The sequence below is a fragment of the Carassius gibelio genome, chromosome A9 (assembly GCF_023724105.1).
Source record: "Carassius gibelio isolate Cgi1373 ecotype wild population from Czech Republic chromosome A9, carGib1.2-hapl.c, whole genome shotgun sequence".
NCBI classification, from domain to species: domain Eukaryota; kingdom Metazoa; phylum Chordata; class Actinopteri; order Cypriniformes; family Cyprinidae; genus Carassius; species Carassius gibelio.
This window is the reverse complement of record NC_068379.1, coordinates 10,476,877-10,499,359: the sequence shown is the minus strand read 5'-3', so window position 1 is coordinate 10,499,359 and position 22,483 is coordinate 10,476,877. Positions and strand designations below refer to the sequence as shown.

General features: G+C 35.6%; 1 protein-coding gene across 3 annotated transcripts in view; it reads left to right on the top strand.

Annotated features, from left to right (window-relative positions):
* LOC128020207 (interferon alpha/beta receptor 2-like) overlaps positions 1–22,483 on the top strand; it is a 142,160-nt gene that overhangs the window by 2,599 nt on the left and 117,078 nt on the right. For all 3 annotated transcript variants that reach the window (XM_052606982.1, XM_052606984.1, XM_052606985.1), the window contains exon 2: positions 21,114–21,207. In XM_052606982.1, coding sequence (XP_052462942.1) covers positions 21,156–21,207 — 52 coding nt within the window. In that variant the 5' untranslated portion in view covers positions 21,114–21,155. The remainder of the gene's footprint in view (positions 1–21,113; positions 21,208–22,483) is intronic.

Genomic DNA, 22,483 nt, shown 5'->3' with positions numbered 1-22,483 from the left:
GTGTGTGTTTCCTGAAGTGTACCTATATTGTTAGTATGATTTTTACATTTAAAATTTAGAAATAAATGTTTATCACGTGAATGCAGTGATCTCGTCATTGTAATGCGTTTTCTCTCAAAATGCTTTCACCCCAACTAACAGCAAACACAATATCGACATGAATACAGTAAGAGCTCTGTTGTGCAGCATAACAGCGTCATTCATTATAACGGCAGTTTGGGCAAGTGTGCAGATATACTGGTGATGTGTGATTGGCAGCTCCGAACAATATAAAGGGAGAATCCTTTGATCGCTCTCTGTAGTTAAATCACAATGTAAATAACAGATTTGTTTCATGCTACTAAGAGAAACAACGTGAAGTTGATCGTTTAGTTACTGGCTTGATTCACTGATGCATAAACAGTATTAAATGATTTAGAAAGAAAGTCTGTGTAAAATTGAGTGATTAGCTACACATCAGAAATCACTGATCACAGATCAGGCATTAATGAACACTGTTTACTCACTGTTTGTGGCGGTGCTGTCGAATCCATATCATAAAAGTCTGTTTGTAATGCCTGTGGTGACATTGTGACTGAATTAAAGGGTTAGTTCATCGAAAAATCATTATTATGTTATTAATAACTCAACCTCATGTCATTCCAAAACCGTGAGACCTCCATTTATCTTCGGAACACAGTTTAAGATATTTTAGATTTAGTCCGAGAGCTCTCAGTCCCTCAAATGAAACTGTGTGCACAGTATAATGTCCATGTCCAGAAAGTTAATAAAAACATCATCAAAGTAGTCCATGTGACATCAGAGGGTCAGTTAGAATTTTTGAAGCATCGAAAATACACTTTGGTCCAAAAATAGCAAAAACTACGACTTTATTCATCATTGTCTTCTCTTCCGTGTCTGTTGTGAGAGAGTTCAAAACACAACAGTGTATTGATATCCAGTTCGCGGACTAATCATTCAATGTAACCGGATCTTCTTGAACCAGTTCACCAAATCGAACTGAATCGTTTGAAACTAATCCGTGTATCATTCGTTCTTTTCATGTTCAAATTAAGAAAACTAATTCGGAAAATCAAAAAAGGTTGTTATTTCCTTATTCGTTTACAAATACAATATTTAAAAAACAAATAATGAGTGATTTTTTTTTTTATTATTTCGATTACATGCTCAAATTGAAAATGGGAAATATGAAAAACGCCTCCACCATAATTGGTCAATGGTCCGTGTATCATCCGATCATTCAATTATTCCATTTAATCTGGAAAACCAAAAAACGAAATAACGAATCAATATTTTGTTTTTCTGTTTTTCTGTATGAACCAAATATTAAAAACTGACGTTTCTTTCATTGCTTTCAGCTCGAAACGGGAAATATAATAAGCAAGGAAACCAAAGCGAAATAATGGATCAAATTTACGTTTTCTCAATTGTTCTTTATTTGTTGTAGTAGGTCTAACTATTTCCCACGGTGCCGTCCTGCTTGCTTTGCGCATGCGCAGTGGATAGTTTCAAAGGAATTGCGCTTACTTCCGCGTATTCCTCGCGGGGATAAAGAACATGTTTTTTTTAATGATCACAGGCATAGTTACAGTATGTCCAATAACAATACAACACGCTCTAATAGATTATATTGGTTAATATAATGTAATAAACCAATCAGAGATGGTATAAATGTCCTTTGAAATCACACTAACCACTTGTTTTGGTATGTGAGGCATTTTAAGCGATCATTAATTAAAACATTTATATTAGCAGATTATTTTAATAATAATGAGATCAACAAAAGCAATCAAAACGATATATATATATATATATATATATATATATATATATATATATATATATATATATATATATATATTCGTTTTGGTTTTAGGACAGCTTTGATTAAAAGATTTGATCTACCTCAAACGTTGACTACTTTATACACACACACACACACACACACACACACACACACAAACACACACAGAGAGAGAGAGAGAGAACAAGTAGTTAGAATATAAATATTTAGAATATATAAAGAAAGTGTTTTTGTTAATCTTAAGTAGGCTAGATAGAAAACGAACAGAGAGCAAGTAGAGGGTCAAGCGTTTTCTTTATTTAAATGCAAACATGTAAACAAATATGTACAAAATTATGTGAAGTTACATATTTACATTATTTTTACAGTTATATTGTGTTACATATAAGTAGTAGTTTTCAGATGTGAATGGGTGGGGGGTATTTTCTTGACGTCATCAAACCAAAGTAACAGCAAGCGTAGACTTATGTATCATTCCTGAATCCTGATATGAATCAGTCTTTGAAAGACCTATTATTATAGACAGTTCAGTTACAAATTATTAAACACAGACACTTGAATTTATTCCTGAAAGAATCTGAATCTTGGACGAATAGATTGAATAAAAGGCTTCTTTATTAACACAGTGACTTACCGACACCTAGTGGCGAAATTACTTTCAGAAGTATCGTAAAGTAGGCCTATCATTTCATTTTGTCATTACATATTTCTGTGTTAAAAATGTTGTATTAAACATTAATCTCATTTCATTATACAGTTGTAATTGCTATGTAAAGGCATGTCTGATCAGCATTAAACTGTAAACAGGCCTAATAATACATCTAAAATCAACTTCAGACGCAGCTATCTCTGAAGGCTTAATTAATACTGATTTAATTATTACATGTATTCCAATTTAACATTATCATCGATTCTCAAAAAGTTGGGACGCTGTACAAATTGTGAGTAAAAAAGGAATGGAATAATTTACAAATCTGATAAACTTATATTCTATTCACAGTAGAATATATATAATATATCAAATGTTGAAAGTATTGGCTCATTTTGGTTTCATGAGAGCTACACATTCCAAAAAAGTTGGGACAGGTAGCAATAAGACGCCGGAAAAGTTAAATGGACCAATTTGCAACTTATTAGGTCAATTGGCAACATCATTGGGTATGAAAAGAGCCTCTCAGTGTCTCTCAGAAGTCAAGATGCGCAGTGGATCACCAATTCTCCCAATGCTGCGGTGAACAATAGTGGAGCAATATCAGAAAGGAGTTTCCCAGAGAAAAATTGCAAAGAGTTTGAAGTTATCATCATCTACAGTTCATAATATCATCCAAAGATTCAGAGAATCTGGAATCATTTCTGTGTGTAATGGTCAAGGCCAGAAAACCATACTGGATTCCCGTGATCTTCAGCTCTTAGACGGCGCTGCATGGAGATCACAACATGGGCTCAGGAATACTTCCAGAAAACATTGTCGGTGAACACAATCCACCGTGACATTCACCGTTGCTGGCTAAAACTCTATAGGTCAAAAAAGAAGCCATATCTAAACATGATCCAGAAGCGCAGGTGTTTTCTCTGGGCCAAGGCTCATTTAAAAAGGACTGTGGCAAAGCGGAAAACTGTTCTGTGGTCAGATGAATCAACATTTGAAGTTCTTTTTGGAAAACTGGGATTCCATGTCATCCGGACTAAAGAGGACAAGGACAACCCAATTTGTTATCAGCGCTCAGTTCAGAAGCTGCATCTCTGATGGTATGAGGTTTCATGAGTGTGTGTGGCATGGGCAGCTTACACATCTGGAAAGATGAGCACCATCAATGCAGAAAGATAGATCCAAGTTCTAGAACAACATATGCTCCCATCCAGATGTCGTCTCTTTCAGGGAAGACCTTTCATTTTCCAACATGACAATGCCAGACCACATACTGCATCAACTACAACATCATGACTGCATAGAAGAAGGATCTGGGTACTGAAATGACCAGCCTGCAGTCCAGATCTTTAAAGAGGAAGATGTGATAAAGAAGACCTAAGACAGTTGTGCAATTAGAAGCCTGTATTAGACAAGAACGGGACAGCATTCCTGTTCCTAAACTTGACCAACTTGTCTCCTCAGTCCCCAGACACTTGTAGACTGTTATAAAAAGAAGAGGTGATGACACACAGTGGTAAACATGGCCTTGTCCCAACTTTTTTTGAGATGTGTTGATTCCATGAAATTTAAAATCAACTTATTTTTCCCTTAAATTTATACCTTTTCTCAGTTTAAACATTTGATATGTCATCTATGTTGTATTCTGTTTTTATTCACAATGTCACAATTTTTTTTGGAATCGGGTTTTATATTTAGGCCTAATACGACATTCTGTTTAAATGGTTAATAAAAATGATTTGTGATAGAATATGACACTGATAGAATAATTTCTAGTGAGTGCAGGTTTGGAGTAAATTAATTTCATTTTTCAGATTTCAAAATTAAATAAAAAAAGATGTGGATGAAACCCTGATTTTATGCTTCACAAAAACTACAGTTTTCTTTAGGCTATTCATTTATTTTAGGTGAGAATTAAGAATAAAAATATTCTGCTGGCAGAATTTGGAAGAATACAAATCATTAAAGCACAAAGATCTGCATTTATCTTAAAGTAATTAGTTATTTTCCTACATAGCTGCTAAATATAATTTTTCACTTGCTGCCTTTCCAACCTAAGGAAATAGGCAGCAGAACTCTGCTCACTTGTCGCCAATTCAGACGAGATCTGATAAAGCCATGGATTTACAGTAGGCCTACTAAATGTATAGTTACTTCAACCCTGATACTACATCAATAATTTGATAACTGAAGAATGGCACACAGCAGTAGATAAGCTGATCCTAGGTTTAGACATAACACAAGGAATAAATGAATTTGTTTTATTTGTACAGATTGCAATGTAACTGTAAAATAATGTAAATATTTAACTTTGTAGTTCTGTGCATACAGTATTTGTTTACATGTGCACTAGAACTGTTTGTAAGTGTGTATTGCTACTAGAACTTACATTTCAAAGTACATCTGTGCAATAAAGGTGTTCTATTCTATAAATTCAGTATAATAAAAGGATTTAATATATTTAACTGATACAGTAATTGTAAAATACTATAACAAACATTATTACAGTATGTCAACCATTACCTTTTTAATTACATTGTCACCTTTAATTTTTTTTTTTAATCGTGCAAAGCTAAATATATATAACATGCAGTACATGCATCTTCAAGAAACATCTAACGCATCTCTTTCATCTTTGACCCTCGAACTTTTATCAAATTTTTATTTATTTATTCTAACTGCTAGTTTTTCATCCAACACTAGCTTTCTGTATTCTTTTTCAATTATTTATATTTTTTTTTGTATTGTATTGTATGTGTGTATGTAGATAGATAGATTGATTGATAGATAGAGAGATAGATAGATAGATAGTATTTAATAATTAATGATCGCTTAAAATGCCTCACATACCAAAACAAGCGGTTAGCGTGATTTCAAAGGACATTTATACCATCTCTGATTGGTTTATTACATTATATTAACCAATATAATCTATTAGAGCGTGTTGTATTGTTATTGGACATACTGTAACTATGCCTGTGATCATTAAAAAAAACATGTTCTTTATCCCCGCGAGGAATACGCGGAAGTAAGCGCAATTCCTTTGAAACTATCCACTGCGCATGCGCAAAGCAAGCAGGACGGCACCGTGGGAAATAGTTAGACCTACTACAACAAATAAAGAACAATTGAGAAAACGTAAATTTGATCCATTATTTCGCTTTGGTTTCCTTGTTTATTATATTTCCCGTTTCGAGCTGAAAGCAATGAAACAAACGTCAGTTTTTTATATTTGGTTCATACAGAAAAACAGAAAAACTAAATATTGATTCGTTATTTCGTTTTTGGTTTGCCAGATTAAATGGAATAATTGAATGATCGGATGATACACGGACCGTCAATCAGGGTATCTTCCGTCCATTCCAAATCCGTTTTAAATTAAAAATCAGAAAACGAAAGACTCAAGAGGATTCAAGTGAGAGAACATGAATTCAATAACGAGAAATGGAAAAATGGCTTGTTTATTCGTTATTCCATCTAGGTAAACAAACGAAAAATGAGTATTTGACTTGATTTTTCATTTTGTCGTTTGGGGTTTAAAAAACGGTTTATGGCTTCAATATTTCATTCGCACTTGTGGGCGGAGCTGAAACGCTCCTTTCATCTGATTGGTCGAATCGCTCCGCCTTCAACTCGATCTTACATTCTTTCAGAATAAGAGTCTTATAAGAGTAGTGTCTGAAACCACCGCTCACTGTTAATTAACATAATATTTGAGTCAGATGTTGCTGCGCACATAATTCGTGCTGCTGTGACTTGCAAGTCACCCCTTTAAATTATTTCCAGGTTATAGTATTGTATGAATATTGTCCCACTGTAAATACAGTGCAAATAGTTTTGTCTCCTTGGATAAAAGTGAAGTGGAAATAAAAATCAATAATAGACTGAACAGTTCCATGATAATATGTCTGTAACATTTACCACTCTCATCTTTTAAGTCAAAAGGCACTAGGTAGGTGTGTGTGTGTGTGACATTAATAATTAATTGGGAAAATTAATATAGTTAAATTTATTAAATAAATTAGCAATATTAGTTTTATTCCATACTAAATTGAATGGTTTTTCTTTTAGTCTTCTTTGTTGGCCTTGAGAAAGCCGACATATATTTGAACAATATTATCATTTATTTTGAGAGTAATTGACAACGACTAAAATTTGAATGTTTAACCAAATTTCCTTCTCAAAAAATCCTAGTGACTTTCATTATCTGAGCAATGAAGGTCTTACACTTAAGGTCCACTAGAGGGGGAGACAGGATTTCTATTTACGTAAAATGGCAAAAAAATACATTAATTTCATGTGTACTACCATGAATATGGTTTATGCATTTAATGTTTGTCCATCTAGAACTTTTATTTTTCATGAGCTGTACATTTTAAGATGTACTCAGTGTTGATAAATCACATGCACTGAATGTAAAGAGCTAATATCAGGACTCTCAGTCCTCCTCCTAGATGGCCAGTGTCCTGCAAAGTTTAGATACCCCAAATAAACAGACCTAAGCTAAGCAAGGTCTTCAGGATCAGTAGCAATGTCCAAGCAAGTGTGTTGGAACTGAACTCTGCAGAACATGGTTCTCCCGGTTCAGGACTGGGTTTTAAATCTATAAATGAATTTGTACAGTTGGGTGTCTGCATGCAGAGGTGTACTTCAGTAAGTACAATGTAAACTGTAATCTATAAAGGCAAATCTTCAGATAAGCATTAAGGCCACTGCCTTGAGGTCTCCATCCATTGGTCAAAACAGACCTCGCACCCCACCACACTCCTTCTAGCTGTCAACATTAACTGCGGCTGGTGCCAAATAAAAATGATTATGTATCCCTTGTGCATTGTTCAAATTCACTACCCTTTAGATACCCTTAGATAATTTTTTTTCCCCCTAATTTATTGTTGGTGGTTGTTTTTTTTTCACTGACTTCCATTATAATTACATTTTTGATTGCAAAGCCATGAAACATAATCATGCATTCTTGATTGTTTGTGGTTTTCCCTGTTGGGAAGAGGTAAAATTTGTTATTTTTTACAGTTGATCACTAGGTGGGACCATCAACCCTTTAGATAGGCCTGTGCAAAAAAAAAGCTTAGTTTCTGACTTGTATATAGAGTTATGTAGAGTATAACAGCAAATTATATTGTGTGTATGTGTGTAGGAGAGAGAGAGAGAGAGAGAGAGAGAGAGAGACAGAGACTTTTGCTCACTTACCTTGATGTATTTGAGAAAATCTAAATGTACACCTCAGCTCTCAGAACTACATGGAGTAAATAAAAGTGTATTTATGCACCTGCTGCCTTTTAATGGTGGTGATAAGTATAGACTAAACAAAAACAGTACATGGATTTAAACACTTGCATGCCATCCTTCTGGTCATTTGATGGTGAGAAGAGCAGCAAGCAATACGAGAAAGGGCTTGACTTGAACCAGAGTTTTAGAAATGATTATGCAGCTTGACCCCTCCAGCGAGTTGCTGCTTATTTGAAGTTGGTATTGCATTTTGGTCCATAATCAATTATGTTCAAAGTAGTTTTTTTAATAAGATTTAAAGGTTTTAAACTGGCTTCACCATCAAGAAAAGACAAGCATTTCACACATAGGCCCTCCGTTCTTTTCACCATCAAAAGTCAGCAGGTGCATAAACACACTTCTTTTTTTTTATTGTTTAGTCCATGTAGTTCTGAGAGCATGAGGTGCATATTTGGATTTTTTCAGATACATCAAGGTAAGTAAACAAAGGTCTCTCTCACACTCTCTCTCTCTCTCTCTCAAACACACACACACACACACACACACTATAATTTGCTCCATATAACTCTATATACAGGCCAGAAACTAAGCCTTTTTTTGCACAGGCCTAAAGGGTTAATGGTCCAACCTAGTGATCAACTGTAAAAATAACAAATGTTACCTCTTCCCAACAGGGAAAACCACCAACAATCAAGAGTGCATGATTATATGGTGTCATGGCTTTGCAATCAAAAAATGTCGTTATAATGGAAGTCAATGGGGCAAAAACAGCCACCAACAATAAATGAGGGAGAAAAAATTAAAATCTAATGCTGCACAAAACTAACAATACATCAAAGCTAATCTTATAAGTTACTAATCTTTGACATGCCCAAGACTGTCATAAAAGGTAAAAAAAAATATCCAGTCCACAATTACTTTTTATATTGAAAATATGTCATTTTGTGTGTGTTTTTTCTTCCCAACTCAGTGACATAATTTATGAACTTGGTAATTAAAGAGTTAAAATCTTGGATTTTTTTTTTAAACATTGGTAATTTGATCAGGACTGAGGGTGATTAATAGATTTCTGCAAAAAAAAAAAAAATCTTTATCTGAGACATTTTTACAGCATTTTAATTTAGTGGGTGTTTTCATCCCAAACATAACAAAAGGGTAGTGAATTTACCCACAGTATACTGTTGAGTTTTTGAAAAATTTCAAGCATTTTCCCAAAATAAGTGTCAAAATAAGATTTGTCACCAATCATTCCATTAGCTGCAACACAGAGAAAGTTGTGGCCAAAATAAGACTCAACTTTACCCCCTAGTGGACAGAAACGTCCCCAACAACGCATATGGGTTATTATGTAACAGCAAGTCATTTGTGCAAGTACATTTGACTTGCAGTTTTTCCAAAACTTAATCATTTTTATTTGGTACCAGCTGCAGTAGTTCGTTGTTTTATATTATACAGCTATCATTGAGCTAAGGTATACCCCCCTACCACACCATCTATCATTGAAGAACCTGTGTTACACAGATATGGCATATTCATGGTAGTACACATGAAATTAATGTATTTATCTGTCATTTAAACTTACATAAACAGAAATCCTGTCTCCCCCTCTAGTGGACCTTAAGTGTAAGACCTTCATCGCTCAGATAATGAAAGTCACTAGGATTTTTTGAGAAGGAAAAAGTCTGACCAGTTACAGCAACGAGTCAAACGAGTCTGAAGATCTGAGCTGAATTTGGTGAAACAATAAAATTTTTGTCGTTGTCAAGGCCAACAAAGAAGACTAAAAGAGAAACATCATTCAATTTTGTCTGTAATAAAACTAATAATTCTAATTTATTTAATAAATTTAACTATATTAATTTCCACAATTAATTATTAATGTCACACACACCTACCTAGTGCCATTAGACTTAAAAGATGAGAGTGGTAAATGTTACAGACATATTATCATGGAAATGTTCAGTCTATTATTGATTTTTATTTCCACTTCACTTTTATCCCAGGAGACAGAACTATTTGCACTGTATTTACAGTGGGACAATATTCATACAATACTATAACCTAGAAATAATTTAAAGGGGTGACTTGCAAGTCAAACAACGCTAATTATGTGTCTACATCTGGTTTCAGATATTGCTCTTGTAAGACTCTTATTCTGAAAGACTGAGGAGCCCGAGTTGAAGGCGGAGCGATCCGACCAATCAGATGAAAGGAGCGTTTCAGCTCCGCCCACAAGTGGGAATGAAATATTGAAGCCATAAACCGTTTTTTAAACCCCAAACGACAAAATGAGAAATCAAGTCAAAAACTCATTTTTTGTTTGTTTACCTAGATGGAATAACGAATAAACGAGCCATTTTTCAATTTCTCGTTATTGAATTCATTTTCTCTCACTTGAATCCTCTTGAGTCTTTCGTTTTCTGTTTTTTAATTTAAAACGGATTTGGAATGGACGGAAGATACCCTGATTATTGGTCCGTGTATCTTTTGGTCATTCGATTTTCTATTTAAAAATAAATAAAGATAAATGAGAAACGGTTTGATTTTCGTTTTTTCGTTTTCTTTAAGAAGCGGAAAACTAAAATTTTGCTGGATTTTTAGTATTTTTGTTTGTGGGTAAAAAATGAGATTATGCTTTAATATTTGTTTGAATGTGTGGGCGGCGCTGAAACGCCCCTTTCATCCCTTCTGTACTGCACCGACAAGCGGCAACCGGAAGCTCAGTTCATCTTCACCAGGAGAGAAGCGGCAGACAGCGAATTCTTTGCTAGTGGTGCTTGCAAGCTTTTTATATATATATATTTATATATATTTTTTTTTTTGACCAAACAGAAATTAATTTATTCAATGACATTTGAATTTTACTGTAAGATCTACAATGACATGAAATATGCAGATTTTTAGCCTACTAATTTTATTCTATGCCTATTTAAGAAAAACCTCACAGCATAACATGTTTTCATTTGCTATACAAACAACAGCAACTGAAGCTTTATCTTGTAGAGTGTAGTCTGCACTTCTCCGATCGGCGGATCCCGATCCACAGCTCCCATCCCGATAACAAGAGGAAAGAGCTTCAGCTCCATCAGTTTGGGTTGTAAGACACCCTAAATAACATGAAAACTCAACAGGATTTGCTTTCTGCCATCTCGGTCTACATTAACTTCTTTCTGAAACGTCAGAAATGAACCAGGCTCATGCATCAGACGAACCATGTCTAGCTGGACATGGCTACTTTTAAAATAAGCCATTTAAATAGAATAATAATAATAATAATTTTATATTTAGGCTTATGTAATTCAAATGAAACCAACCAGAGGTGCAGTGTTTCCCGTCTGAACTCATTATCTGTAATGATGTCACACCATCACTATATTCATACGGTCATCTACAGAATTCGTGAATTCAGTTCATAATTTTAAGTAGCCTATAGCCTATAATTAAAACATTTAAAGTAGACTAATTATGGGGAAAACTTAACTTATTTTAATATAAATTTTATTATAAATGTGGGGTTGGATTTTTCTCATTTAATTATTTTTTTTTTTGAATGGCCTAGAATAAAATAAGTAGGCAAAAATTTGTAGTAGGCCTATATTTTATTCCATGTCGTTGTAGATCACAGGCTACAGTAAAATTCAAATGGTGTTTTATGAATAAAGTTGTCAAGTCTGCTTTGTCAGCAGCCGGAAAAATATTATATTATTTTTTATTTTATTATTAATTTAATTAATTTATTATTATTATTATTATTATTATTATTATTATTATTATTATTATTATTATTTTATCTTGCAAGCACCACTAGCAAATAATTTGCAGGATTAATCAACTCTGCTGTCTGCCGCTTCTCTCCTGGTGAAGATGAACTGAGCTTCCGGTTGCCGCTTGTCGGTGCAGTACAGAAGGGAGGAAAGGGGCGCTTCAGCGCCGCCCACACATTCAAACAACATATAAAGCATAATCTCATTTTTTTCCCACAAACAAAAATACGAAAAATCCAGCTAAATTTTCGTTTTCCGTTTCTTAAAGAAAATGAAAAAACGAAAATCAAACCGTTTCTCATTTATCTTTATTTATTTTTAAATAGAAAATCGAATGAGCAAAAGATACACGGACCAAATCAGGGTATCTTCCGTCCATTCCAAATCCGTTTCCAATTAAAAAACTGAAAACGAAAGACTCAAGAGGATTCAAGTGAGAGAACATGAATTCAACAACGAGAAATTGAAAAATGGCTCGTTCATTCGTTATTCCATCTAGGATAACAAACGGAAAAGGAGTTTTTGACATGATTTCTCATTTTGTCATTTGGGGTTTAAAAAATGGTTTATGGCTTCAATATTTCATTTGCACTTGTGGGCGGAGCTGAAACGCTCCTTTCATCTGATTGGTCGAATCGCTCCGCCTTCAACTTGGTCTTTCATTCTTTCAGAATAAGAGTCTTATAAGAGTAGTGTTTGAAACCACCGCTCACTGTTAATTAACATAATATTGGAGTCAGATGTTGCTGCGCACATAATTCGTGCTGCTGTGACTTGCAAATCACCCCTTTAAATTATTTCTAGGTTATAGTATTGTATGAATATTGTCCCACTGTAAATACAGTGCAAATAGTTCTGTCTCCTGGGATAAAAGTGAAGTGGAAATAAAAATCAATTATAGAGTGAACATTTCCATGATAATATGTCTGTAACATTTACCACTCTCATCTTTTAAGTCTAATGGCACTAGGTAGGTGTGTGTGTGACATTAATAATTAATTGTGGAAATTAATATAGTAAAATTGATTAAATAAATTAGAATTATTAGTTTTATTACAGACAAAATTGAATGATGTTTCTCTTTTAGTCTTCTTTGTTGGCCTTAAGAAAGCCAACATATATTTGAACATTATTATCATTTATTATGAGAGTAATTGACAACGGCTAAAATTTGGAATATTATTTCCACTTCACTTTTATGTTTCACCAAATTTCCTTCTCAAAAAATCCTAGTGACTTTCATGAAGAGCAATGAAGGTCTTACACTTAATGTCCACTAGAGGGGGAGACAGGATTTCTATTTACGTAAAATGGCAAATAAATACATTAATTTCATGTGTACTACCATGAATATGCCATATCTGTGTACAAGAATAAATTTCACACTTCAAGCTGTACTTAAAACTTCTCATTCTGGCTTTTTCAACGTACCTCCAAATTTATTTTAAGATTTATTTTTTATTCACACTGGTTTATGCATTTAATGTTTGTCCATCTGGAACTTGTATTTTTCATGAGCTGTACATTTTAAGATGTACTCAGTGTTGATAAATCACATGCACTGAATGTAAAGTGCTAATGTCAGGACTCTCAGTCCTCCTCCTGGATGGCCAGTGTCCTGCAAAGTTTAGCTACCCCAAATAAACACACCTAAGCTAAGCAAGGTCTTCAGGATCAGTAGCAATGTCCAAGCAAGTGTGTTGGAACTGAACTCTGCAGAACATGGTTCTCCAGGTTCAGGACTGGGTTTTAAATCTATAAATGAATTTGTACAGTTGGGTGTCTGCATGCAGAGGTGTACTTCAGTAAGTACAATGTAAACTGTAATCTATAAAGACAAAATCTTCAGATAAGCATTTAGGCCACTGCCTTGAGGTCTCCATCCATTGGTCAAAACAGACCTCGCACCCCACCACACTCCTGCTAGCTGTCAACATTAATTGCGGCTGGTGCCAAATAAAAATTATTATGTATCCCTTGTGCATTGTTCAAATTCACTACCCTTTAGATACCCTTAGATAATTTTTTTTCCCCCTAATTTATTGTTGGTGGATGTTTTTTTTTCACTGACTTCCATTATAATTACATTTTTGATTGCAAAGCCATGACACATAATCATGCATTCTTGATTGTTTGTGGTTTTCCCTGTTGGGAAGAGGTAAAATTTGTTATTTTTTACAGTTGATCACTAGGTGGGACCATCAACCCTTTAGATATGCCTGTGCAAAAAAAAGCTTAGTTTCTGACTTGTATATAGAGTTATGTGGAGTATAACAGCAAATTATATTGTGTGTATGTGTGTAGGAGCGAGAGAGAGAGGGAGAGAGAGAGAGAGAGAGAGAGAGAGAGTGACTTTTGCGCACTTACCTTGATGTATTTGAGAAAATCTAAATGTACACCTCAGCTCTCAGAACTACATGGAGTAAACAAAAGTGTATTTATGCACCTGCTGCCTTTTAATTGTGGTGATAAGTATAGACTAAACAAAAACAAAGTACATGGATTTAAACACTTGCATGCCATCCTTCTGGTCATTTGATGGTGAGAAGAGCAGCAAGCAATACGAGAAAGGGCTTGACTTGAACCAGAGATTTAGAAATGATTATGCAGCTTGACCCCTCCAGCGAGTTGCTGCTTATTTGAAGTTGGTATTGCATTTTGGTCCATAATCAATTATGTTCAAAGTAGTTTTTTTATAAGATTTAAAGGTTTTAAACTGGCTTCACCATCAAGAAAAGACAAGCATTTCACACATAGGCCATCCGTACTTTTCACCATCAAAAGGCAGCAGGTGCATAAACACACTTCTTTTTTTATTGTTTAGTCCATGTAGTTCTGAGAGCATGAGGTGCATATTTGGATTTTTTCAGATACATCAAGGTAAGTGCACAAAGGTCTCTCTCACACTCTCTCTCTCTCTCTCTCTCTCTCAAACACACACACACACACACACACACACACACTATAATTTGCTGTTAAACTCCATATAACTCTATATACAGGCCAGAAACTAAGCCTTTTTTTGCACAGGCCTATCTAAAGCGTTAATGGTCCCACCTAGTGATCAACTGTAAAAATAACAAATGTTACCTCTTCCCAACAGGGAAAACCACCAACAATCAAGAGTGCATGATAATATGGTGTTATGGCTTTGCAATCAAAAAATGTCGTTATAATGGAAGTCAATGGGGCAAAAACAGCCACAAACAATAAATGAGGGAGAAAAAATGAAAATCTAATGCTGCACAAAAACTAACAATACATCAAAGCCAATCTACAGTTACTAATCTTTGACATGCCCAAGACTGTCATAAAAGGTAAAAAAAAAACATTCAGTCCACAATTACTTTTTATATTGAAAATATGTCATTTTGTGTGTGTTTTTTCTTCCCAAATCAGTGACATCATTTATGAACTTGGTAATTAAAGAGTTAAAATCTTGGATTTTTTTTGAAACATTTGGTAGTTTTGATCAGGACTTAGGGTGATTAATAGATTTATGCAAAAAAAAAAAAAAAAACTTTATCTGAGACATTTTTACAGCATTTTAATTTAGTGGGTGTTTTCATCCCGAACATAACAAAAGGGTAGTGAATTTACCCACAGTATACTGTTGAGTTTTTGAAAAATTTCAAGCATTTTCCCAAAATAAGTGTCAAAATAAGATTAGTCACCAATCATTCCATTAGCTGAAACACAGAGAAAGTTGTGGCCAAAATAAGACTCAATTTTACCCCCTAGTGGACGAAAACGTCCCCAACAACGCATATGGGGTATTATGTAACAGCAAGTCATTTGTGCAAGTACATTTGACTTGCAGTTTTCCAAAACTTAATCATTTTTATTTGGTACCAGCTGCAGTAGTTAATGTTGTTTTATATTATACAGCTATCATTGAGCTAAGGTATACCCACCTCCCACCCCATCTATCATTGAAGAACCTGTGTTACACAGATATGGCATATTCATGGTAGTTCACATGAAATTAATGTATTTATCTGTCATTTAAACTTACATAAACAGAAATCCTGTCTCCCCCTCTAGTGGACCTTAAGTGTAAGACCTTCATCGCTCAGATAATGAAAGTCAGTAGGATTTTTTGAGAAGGAAAAAGTCTGACCAGTTACAGCAACGAGTCAAACGAGTCTGAAGATCTGAGATGAATTTGGTGAAACAATGAAATTTTAGTCGTTGTCAATTACTCTCATAATAAATGATAATAATGTTCAAATATATGTTGGCTTTCTCAAGGCCAACAAAGAAGACTAAAAGAGAAACATCATTCAATTTTGTCTGTAATAAAACTAATAATTCCAATTTATTTAATAAATTTAACTATATTAATTTCCGCAATTAATTATTAATGTCACACACACCTACCTAGTGCCATTAGACTTAAAAGATGAGAGTGGTAAATGTTACAGACATATTATCATGGAAATGTTCAGTCTATTATTGATTTTTATTTCCACTTCACTTTTATCCCAGGAGACAGAACTATTTGCACTGTATTTACAGTGGGACAATATTCATACAATACTATAACCTAGAAATAATTTAAAGGGGTGATTTGCAAGTCACAGCAGCACGAATTATGTGCGCAGCAACATCTGACTCAAATATTATGTTAATTAACAGTGAGCGGTGGTTTCAGACACTACTCTTATAAGACTCTTATTCTGAAAGAATGAAAGACCAAGTTGAAGGCGGAGCGATTCGACCAATCAGATGAAAGGAGTGTTTCAGCTCCGCCCACAAGTGCGAATGAAATATTGAAGCCATAAACCGTTTTTTAAACCCCAAATGACAAAATTAGAAATCAAGTCAAAAACTCATTTTCCGTTTGTTAACCTAGATGGGATAACGAATAAACGAGCCATTTTTCCATTTCTCGTTATTGAATTCATGTTCTCTCACTTGAATCCTCTTGAGTCTTTCGTTTTCTGTTTTTTAATTGGAAACGGATTTGGAATGGACGGAAGATACCCTGATTCACCATGAATCTGATTTTGATATTTAGTTATCCAACTCGACATGATAATTTCATTTCCTATTTAGACTGCAATGTAAGAAATGGAAAAATGGCTTGTTTATTCGTTTTTCCGTTTAGTTTAACAAACGTAAAATGAGATTTTGGATCGATTTCTCATTTTTCGTTTAAGGTTTACAAATCAGTTTTATGGCTTCAATATTTCAGTCGCACTTGTGGGTGGAGCTGAAACACTGCTTTCATCTGATTGGTCGAATCGCTCCTCCTTCAGCACCGTCTTTTCATTCTTTCAGACAGAATAAGAGTCAGCATGAGTGCGGCACTGTAATGCCTGAAACCACCGCTCACTGTTAATTAGCATAATAATTGAATCAGATGTTGCTGGGCACATAATTAGTGCTGCTGCAAGTTGCAAGTGACCCCTTTAATTTATTTCTAGGTTATAGTATTGTGTGAATATTTGTCCCACTGATAAATACAGTGCAAATAGTTCTGTCTCCTTGGATAAAAGTGAAGTGCTTGCGCATACAAGGAATTTGTTTTAGTGACATATGCTTCCAGTACACAGACACAACAACACAAAGACAAAAAAAGGCAAATAAATAAGTTTATAAACAATTGTGCCATAAAAGATAATGGAATAGGATTGAGTAAGATGCAGAGATGTACTAGGATGGAGGGGTAACAAATAAATGTAAGGATATATCACATTTTTATTGCATAAGTGGGGGATATTTAACTGTTATTTTAACTGGACTGATTGCTTGGGGGAAGAAACTGTTCTTGTGCCTGACTGTTCTGGCATTTGTGGCTCTAAGGCGCCGGCCAGAGGGCAAAATTTCAAAGATGGGGTAAATTAGATGTGAGGGATCCAGAGTGTTTTTTGAGCCCTTTTCCTCACTCTAGATGTATACAGTTCTTGAAGGGTGGGTAGGGGAGCACCAGTAATCCTTTCGGCAGTCCGAACAGTTCTCTGTAGTCTTCTGATGTCTGATTTTGTAGTTGAACCAAACCAGACAGCTATTGAAGTGCACTGTACAGACTCAATGATGGCTGAATCGAACCGTTTCGGCAGCTCCTAAGGCAGATTAAAGTTCCTCAGCTGTCGAAGGAAGTACAACCTTTGTTGGGCCTTTTTCACAATGGAGTCAATGTGATTGTCCCACTTCAGGTCCTGAGAGATGGTGGTTCCCAGGAATCTGAATGACTCCACTGCACCCACAGTGCTGTTCATTATGGTGAGTGGGGGGAGTGCTGGCGGGTTTCTCCTAAAGTCCACGATCATCTCCACTGTTTAGAGCGTGTTCAGCTCCAGGTTGTTAAGACTACACCAGACAGACAGCTGCACAACCTCTTGTCTGTATGCTGACTCATCACCGTCCTGGATGAGGCTGATGACTGTAGTGTCATCTGCAAACTTCAGGAGCTTGACAGAGGGGTCTTTAGAGGTGCAGTCGTTGGTGTACAGGGAGAAGAGCAGTGGGGAGAGAACACATCCCTGAGGGGCACCAGTGTTGGTGGAGCAGCTGTTTGACATTTCCCCAGTGTCACTAACTGTTGCCTATCTGTCAGAAAGCTGGTGATCCACTGACAGATAGATCTAGGAAAAGAGAGCTGGGTCAGTTTGGTCTGGAGGGCTGTTGGGATGATGGTGTTGAAAGCAGAAATAAAGTCCAAAAACATGATCCTTAAATAAATCCCTGTTTTGTCCAGATGTTGCATGATGAAGTGCAATCCCATGTTGATTGCATCATCCATGGACCTGTTTGCCTGGTAAGCAAACTGCAGGGGGTTCAGTAAGGGTCCAGTGATGTCCTTCAGATAAGCCAGAACCAGTTTTTCAAATGACTTCATGACGACAGATGTTAGAGGCCACAGGTCTGTACTCGTTAAGTCCTGTTATCTTGGGTTTCTTTGGAACAGGGATGATGGTGGAGCGTTTGAAGCAGGAAGGCACTTCACACAACTCACACAAAAGATGGGGGTCAGCACAGGTTTTCAGACAGGCTGGTGTCTTCTTTTGTTCTTCCTGAAGATCTGGCGCACATCACCTTCACAGATTTGAAGAGCAGGAGGTGTAGAGAGGGGGATTGCAGGAGGTGTTAACAGTTGGGAGTTAGTCAGAATGGGTGTTGGGGGTTTCAAATCTACAATAAAACTTATTCAGGTCATTAGCAAGTCGTTGATTAGCCTCAGTGTAGTAGGTTGGTGTCTTGCAGTTAGTGATGGCTCTCAGTCCTCTCCACACTGAAGTTGAGGCATTGGAAGTAAACTGGTCTTCCGACTTTTTAACATAGGTCTTTTTAGCTGCTCTAATCTCTTTGTTCAGTGTGTTCCTGGCCTGATTGTACAAGACTATGTCCCCATTTCTGTAGGCGTCCTCTTTGGCCTGACAAAGATGTCTGAGTTTTGCTGAAAACCATGGCTTTACAGTCTTTACTATAGGTTTAGCAGATTTAAGTTTCTGGTTTAGGATGGTTATAAGATGAACCAGACAGTGATCAGACAGTCCCAAAGCTGCAATTGGAACAGAGTAATATGCACCCTTTATTGTGGTGTAACAGTGATCCAATATGTTGCAGTCTCTGGTGGGACATGTAACATGTTGTCTGTATTTTGGCAGTTCACAGTTCACTGTTATGCAACATATGTCTGACATCCTGCGATAAAGAGGCAGCGAAGAATTATAATGCTTCTCTGATTAATTTACTTTGACTAAGTGATGTTATAACTTACCAGTTGATGTAATCACCATCACGATGGCTACAAAATACACCCTACAATGATAAGATTCACAAACTGTAACATAATAAAAATTGGATAGTGTATCTCTTCTGATTGGCCCAAACTCTCTGATCTCTGAACAGTGCCCTCTGTATTTATCTTTGAATAAAAATATGATTAGCAATTATATTAAACAATGTTTCTGAACTCAGAAGATTAAATGTCAAAAGATAAATAATATCAATTTAAGCAATGGCTTTCAAGTAAAAAAAATAAATAAATAAAGCAAATAAAATTTAGCAGCAATATCTCAGATATTGTAACTTATTCTGTCAGTTGTGCAACCTTTTCTTTCAGAAGAGAAAACTCAGCCAGTGAGCTTTAATGAGCGTCATCTTTTTCTACCAGTCATGGACCGGTGGCCACCGTATCACTTGTGCTCGCACATAAAGTAAAATTTCTTTTGTGCATTCGGGACATCACGGAAGATACGTGTCTACTTAGACCTTCATATTGTAACCTTATCAAAGAACCTAATAAAATATGAAAATATATTCCAAATATTTAATATAGGCTATACGAAATTGCACTAGTGATGGTTTGTCCATGAACGAATCGTTCTCGTTCATGTAATCCACTGACTCATATTTCTCATTCACTAAAGTTCCTCTCTCCACAGCAGCACGCGAGCACGACGCTATTGGCAGTGCATGTGCAGATAGTGAACAGGTCTGTGAACTGTTTCAATAGTGTCAAAGAGTTACTCAAGATGTGACGGAGCATATGATTTGTTGAATGTAGTGAACCCATACGCCCTTCACTGAACGAGAGCGAGAGATCTTTTCATTCGTGAACAAGTTGAACGAACTGATCTCGTTTATGAACTAAATGAATGAGTATACAGGGTCAGTGAGCCAAGCATGTAAATCTCGATCAGCAATCAGCAGATACAAAGCACAGTTATAAGTGCTGTGCAGATATGCTCATTTTCATATTTAGCATACAGAACATAACTCTATGTTTAATCCCTGATTAATGTGAATATTATATATATAACTGTCTGACCAAACAATTAAAATGATAATTATGCAAGAAAACCTTGTGCTTTGTTCATCTGAACAATTTATTTAAACTATTTAATGCGATTATGCACATTTTAGTAAAGCCAAATCAGCTTATTAAAGCCACTAATGCAGCCATCTCGCTGTAGTGCTTTTTTGCTGCTTGCGTGAGGAGAAAAAACACAGATGTCCATAGGGAGGCACTGGAAGCGTGCGTTGCACACACCAACATGAAATACGTCTCTTACAAAACTGGAACGCAGTCATTCTTTGAAGTATCTAATTGAAGTACTAATACATTTAGGAATCGTGACGTTTTTAGTTTCCGAGAATCGCGATACTTTTGAAGTATCATTGCACCATGCAACACTACTTCAAAATTACCGGTACACGTGTACACGTTTACAACTACAAATTCCACTGTCACAGACGCTCAGTTGTTTTGCACCAAAAATACCTTCATAAATTTGCCACTGATGAGTGATTGATCAGTGTAGAGTAGCACTTGTTGTTTGTTGTTTCTCCAATCACAAATGCAGACATAGTTTTATGTTTACTTAGCATGATACGCAGTGCATAAAAAGACAGTAGAAGTAATTTATAATGTTATAATGTCCCCACTGGATGCAACAAATGCCTAGTTTGTAATGGGTGTTATTGGTTTTGTCTCATCGTGCTGGGAGACGGCATCACCGTAAGGGGCGTCACACACTTAAACCTTAAACCACATTGCATTAGACCGAATACACCAAATGTTCTTTTTAGCAACGTCATATGACCCCTATCAGGTTTGGTAAATAAAGGTATTTTTCTCAGTTCCTGTTTTCTTCCATTGGTGGTCTATCTGAATAATTTCTGTTTTGTATTTTCATTTCAGTTTGAGATTGCTGCTGTTTGTGAATTATAATCAACAATCAAAATGACGACCACTTACATGGGGCAGCTTTTCCTCATGTCTCTCTACTTTACAGGTATGATGCTTGGGGGTAAGGAATCTAGGGTCTTAGAATGTCAGGTGAATTACATTTAAACGAGTGGCTCTCATGTTGAACATTATGTGTGAAATATAGCAACCAATGCTTTGTGTCTCAAAGTTGTTTGTAATTTTAATCACAGACTAGATACTGTACTAATCCACGATTAAGGATTGAATAAATGCTTCCATTCTCATTTGAAGTTTTTTTTTTTTTTTTAGGTTTTGTGGGTATGTTTGATAATCTAATGACTTAAGGACCAGCAGTAGTGTGATTCAAGTAAAAAAAAATATCCTAAGGTCAAGCAAGATAAAGATTTAATCTGGTTGAGACCCTGGAACTGGGAATGGAAATAACAGTTTATAGATCTGGAAAATATATATAAAATAAGATACATTTTGGCATGTTTCTTTTCCATTTTTATGGAATTGCTAAAATGCATTTATATTAGCAGATGCGACTTACATTGCATTCAGGCTAAAAATGTTCTCCTATCATGTGCTCCTTGGGATTTGAACCCCCAACCTTGCGCTTGTTAAGCAGTGCTCTGCCAATTGAGCTACAGGAACACTATATATAGAATTATATGTGGCGGCTGGTCAAAAGCTGGTGCTGGGGTGCGGCCCCCCTCAAGTTAGCCAGGAAAGAAGCCTACTTCATGTTAAAAATTAGTTAATAATATGCTGCAAAAACATTCAAGACTGTTGTGTTTGTGCAGGGCACTGGACAAATGGGTGTCTATTAGGTCCGTGAACTTTTGAATTATATGTGACTTGAGGCTGAGCTCTAATTGGCTTGTTTCAAATTGTACTCTGTGCCCCAGAACCTCCCACTTTTGATTTTAGTGAATCAGTATTGTTTTTAGATATATTTGGCCTTGTGATTGGATATCTCTTCCGAGATGAAAGTCAATTTGATCTTTACAAAATCTTTCACAAGACATTTAAATGAAGGAAAAAATAAAAATAAAATTATGGATCATGGAGCTTGGAGTTGGCTAGCTGGATGCCTTTTACAGGGTTCGTACAAGGTGCTTGAAGTACTTGAATTTTTAAAAGGCATTATATATGAAATTGGTGCTGATTTTTTGGTGCTGGCATTATATATGAAATTTGTCTTTTCTCGCTAAATTAACAATGCATCATGTTTAAATACAGAGTCACTTGTCACTTCACCCAGTTTTTTTTATTTTTTTATTAATGCATCTACTTTACAACCAAACAAGGTAAATAATCACATTACAAAATAAATCCAGTCTTATTCAGCCTTTGTT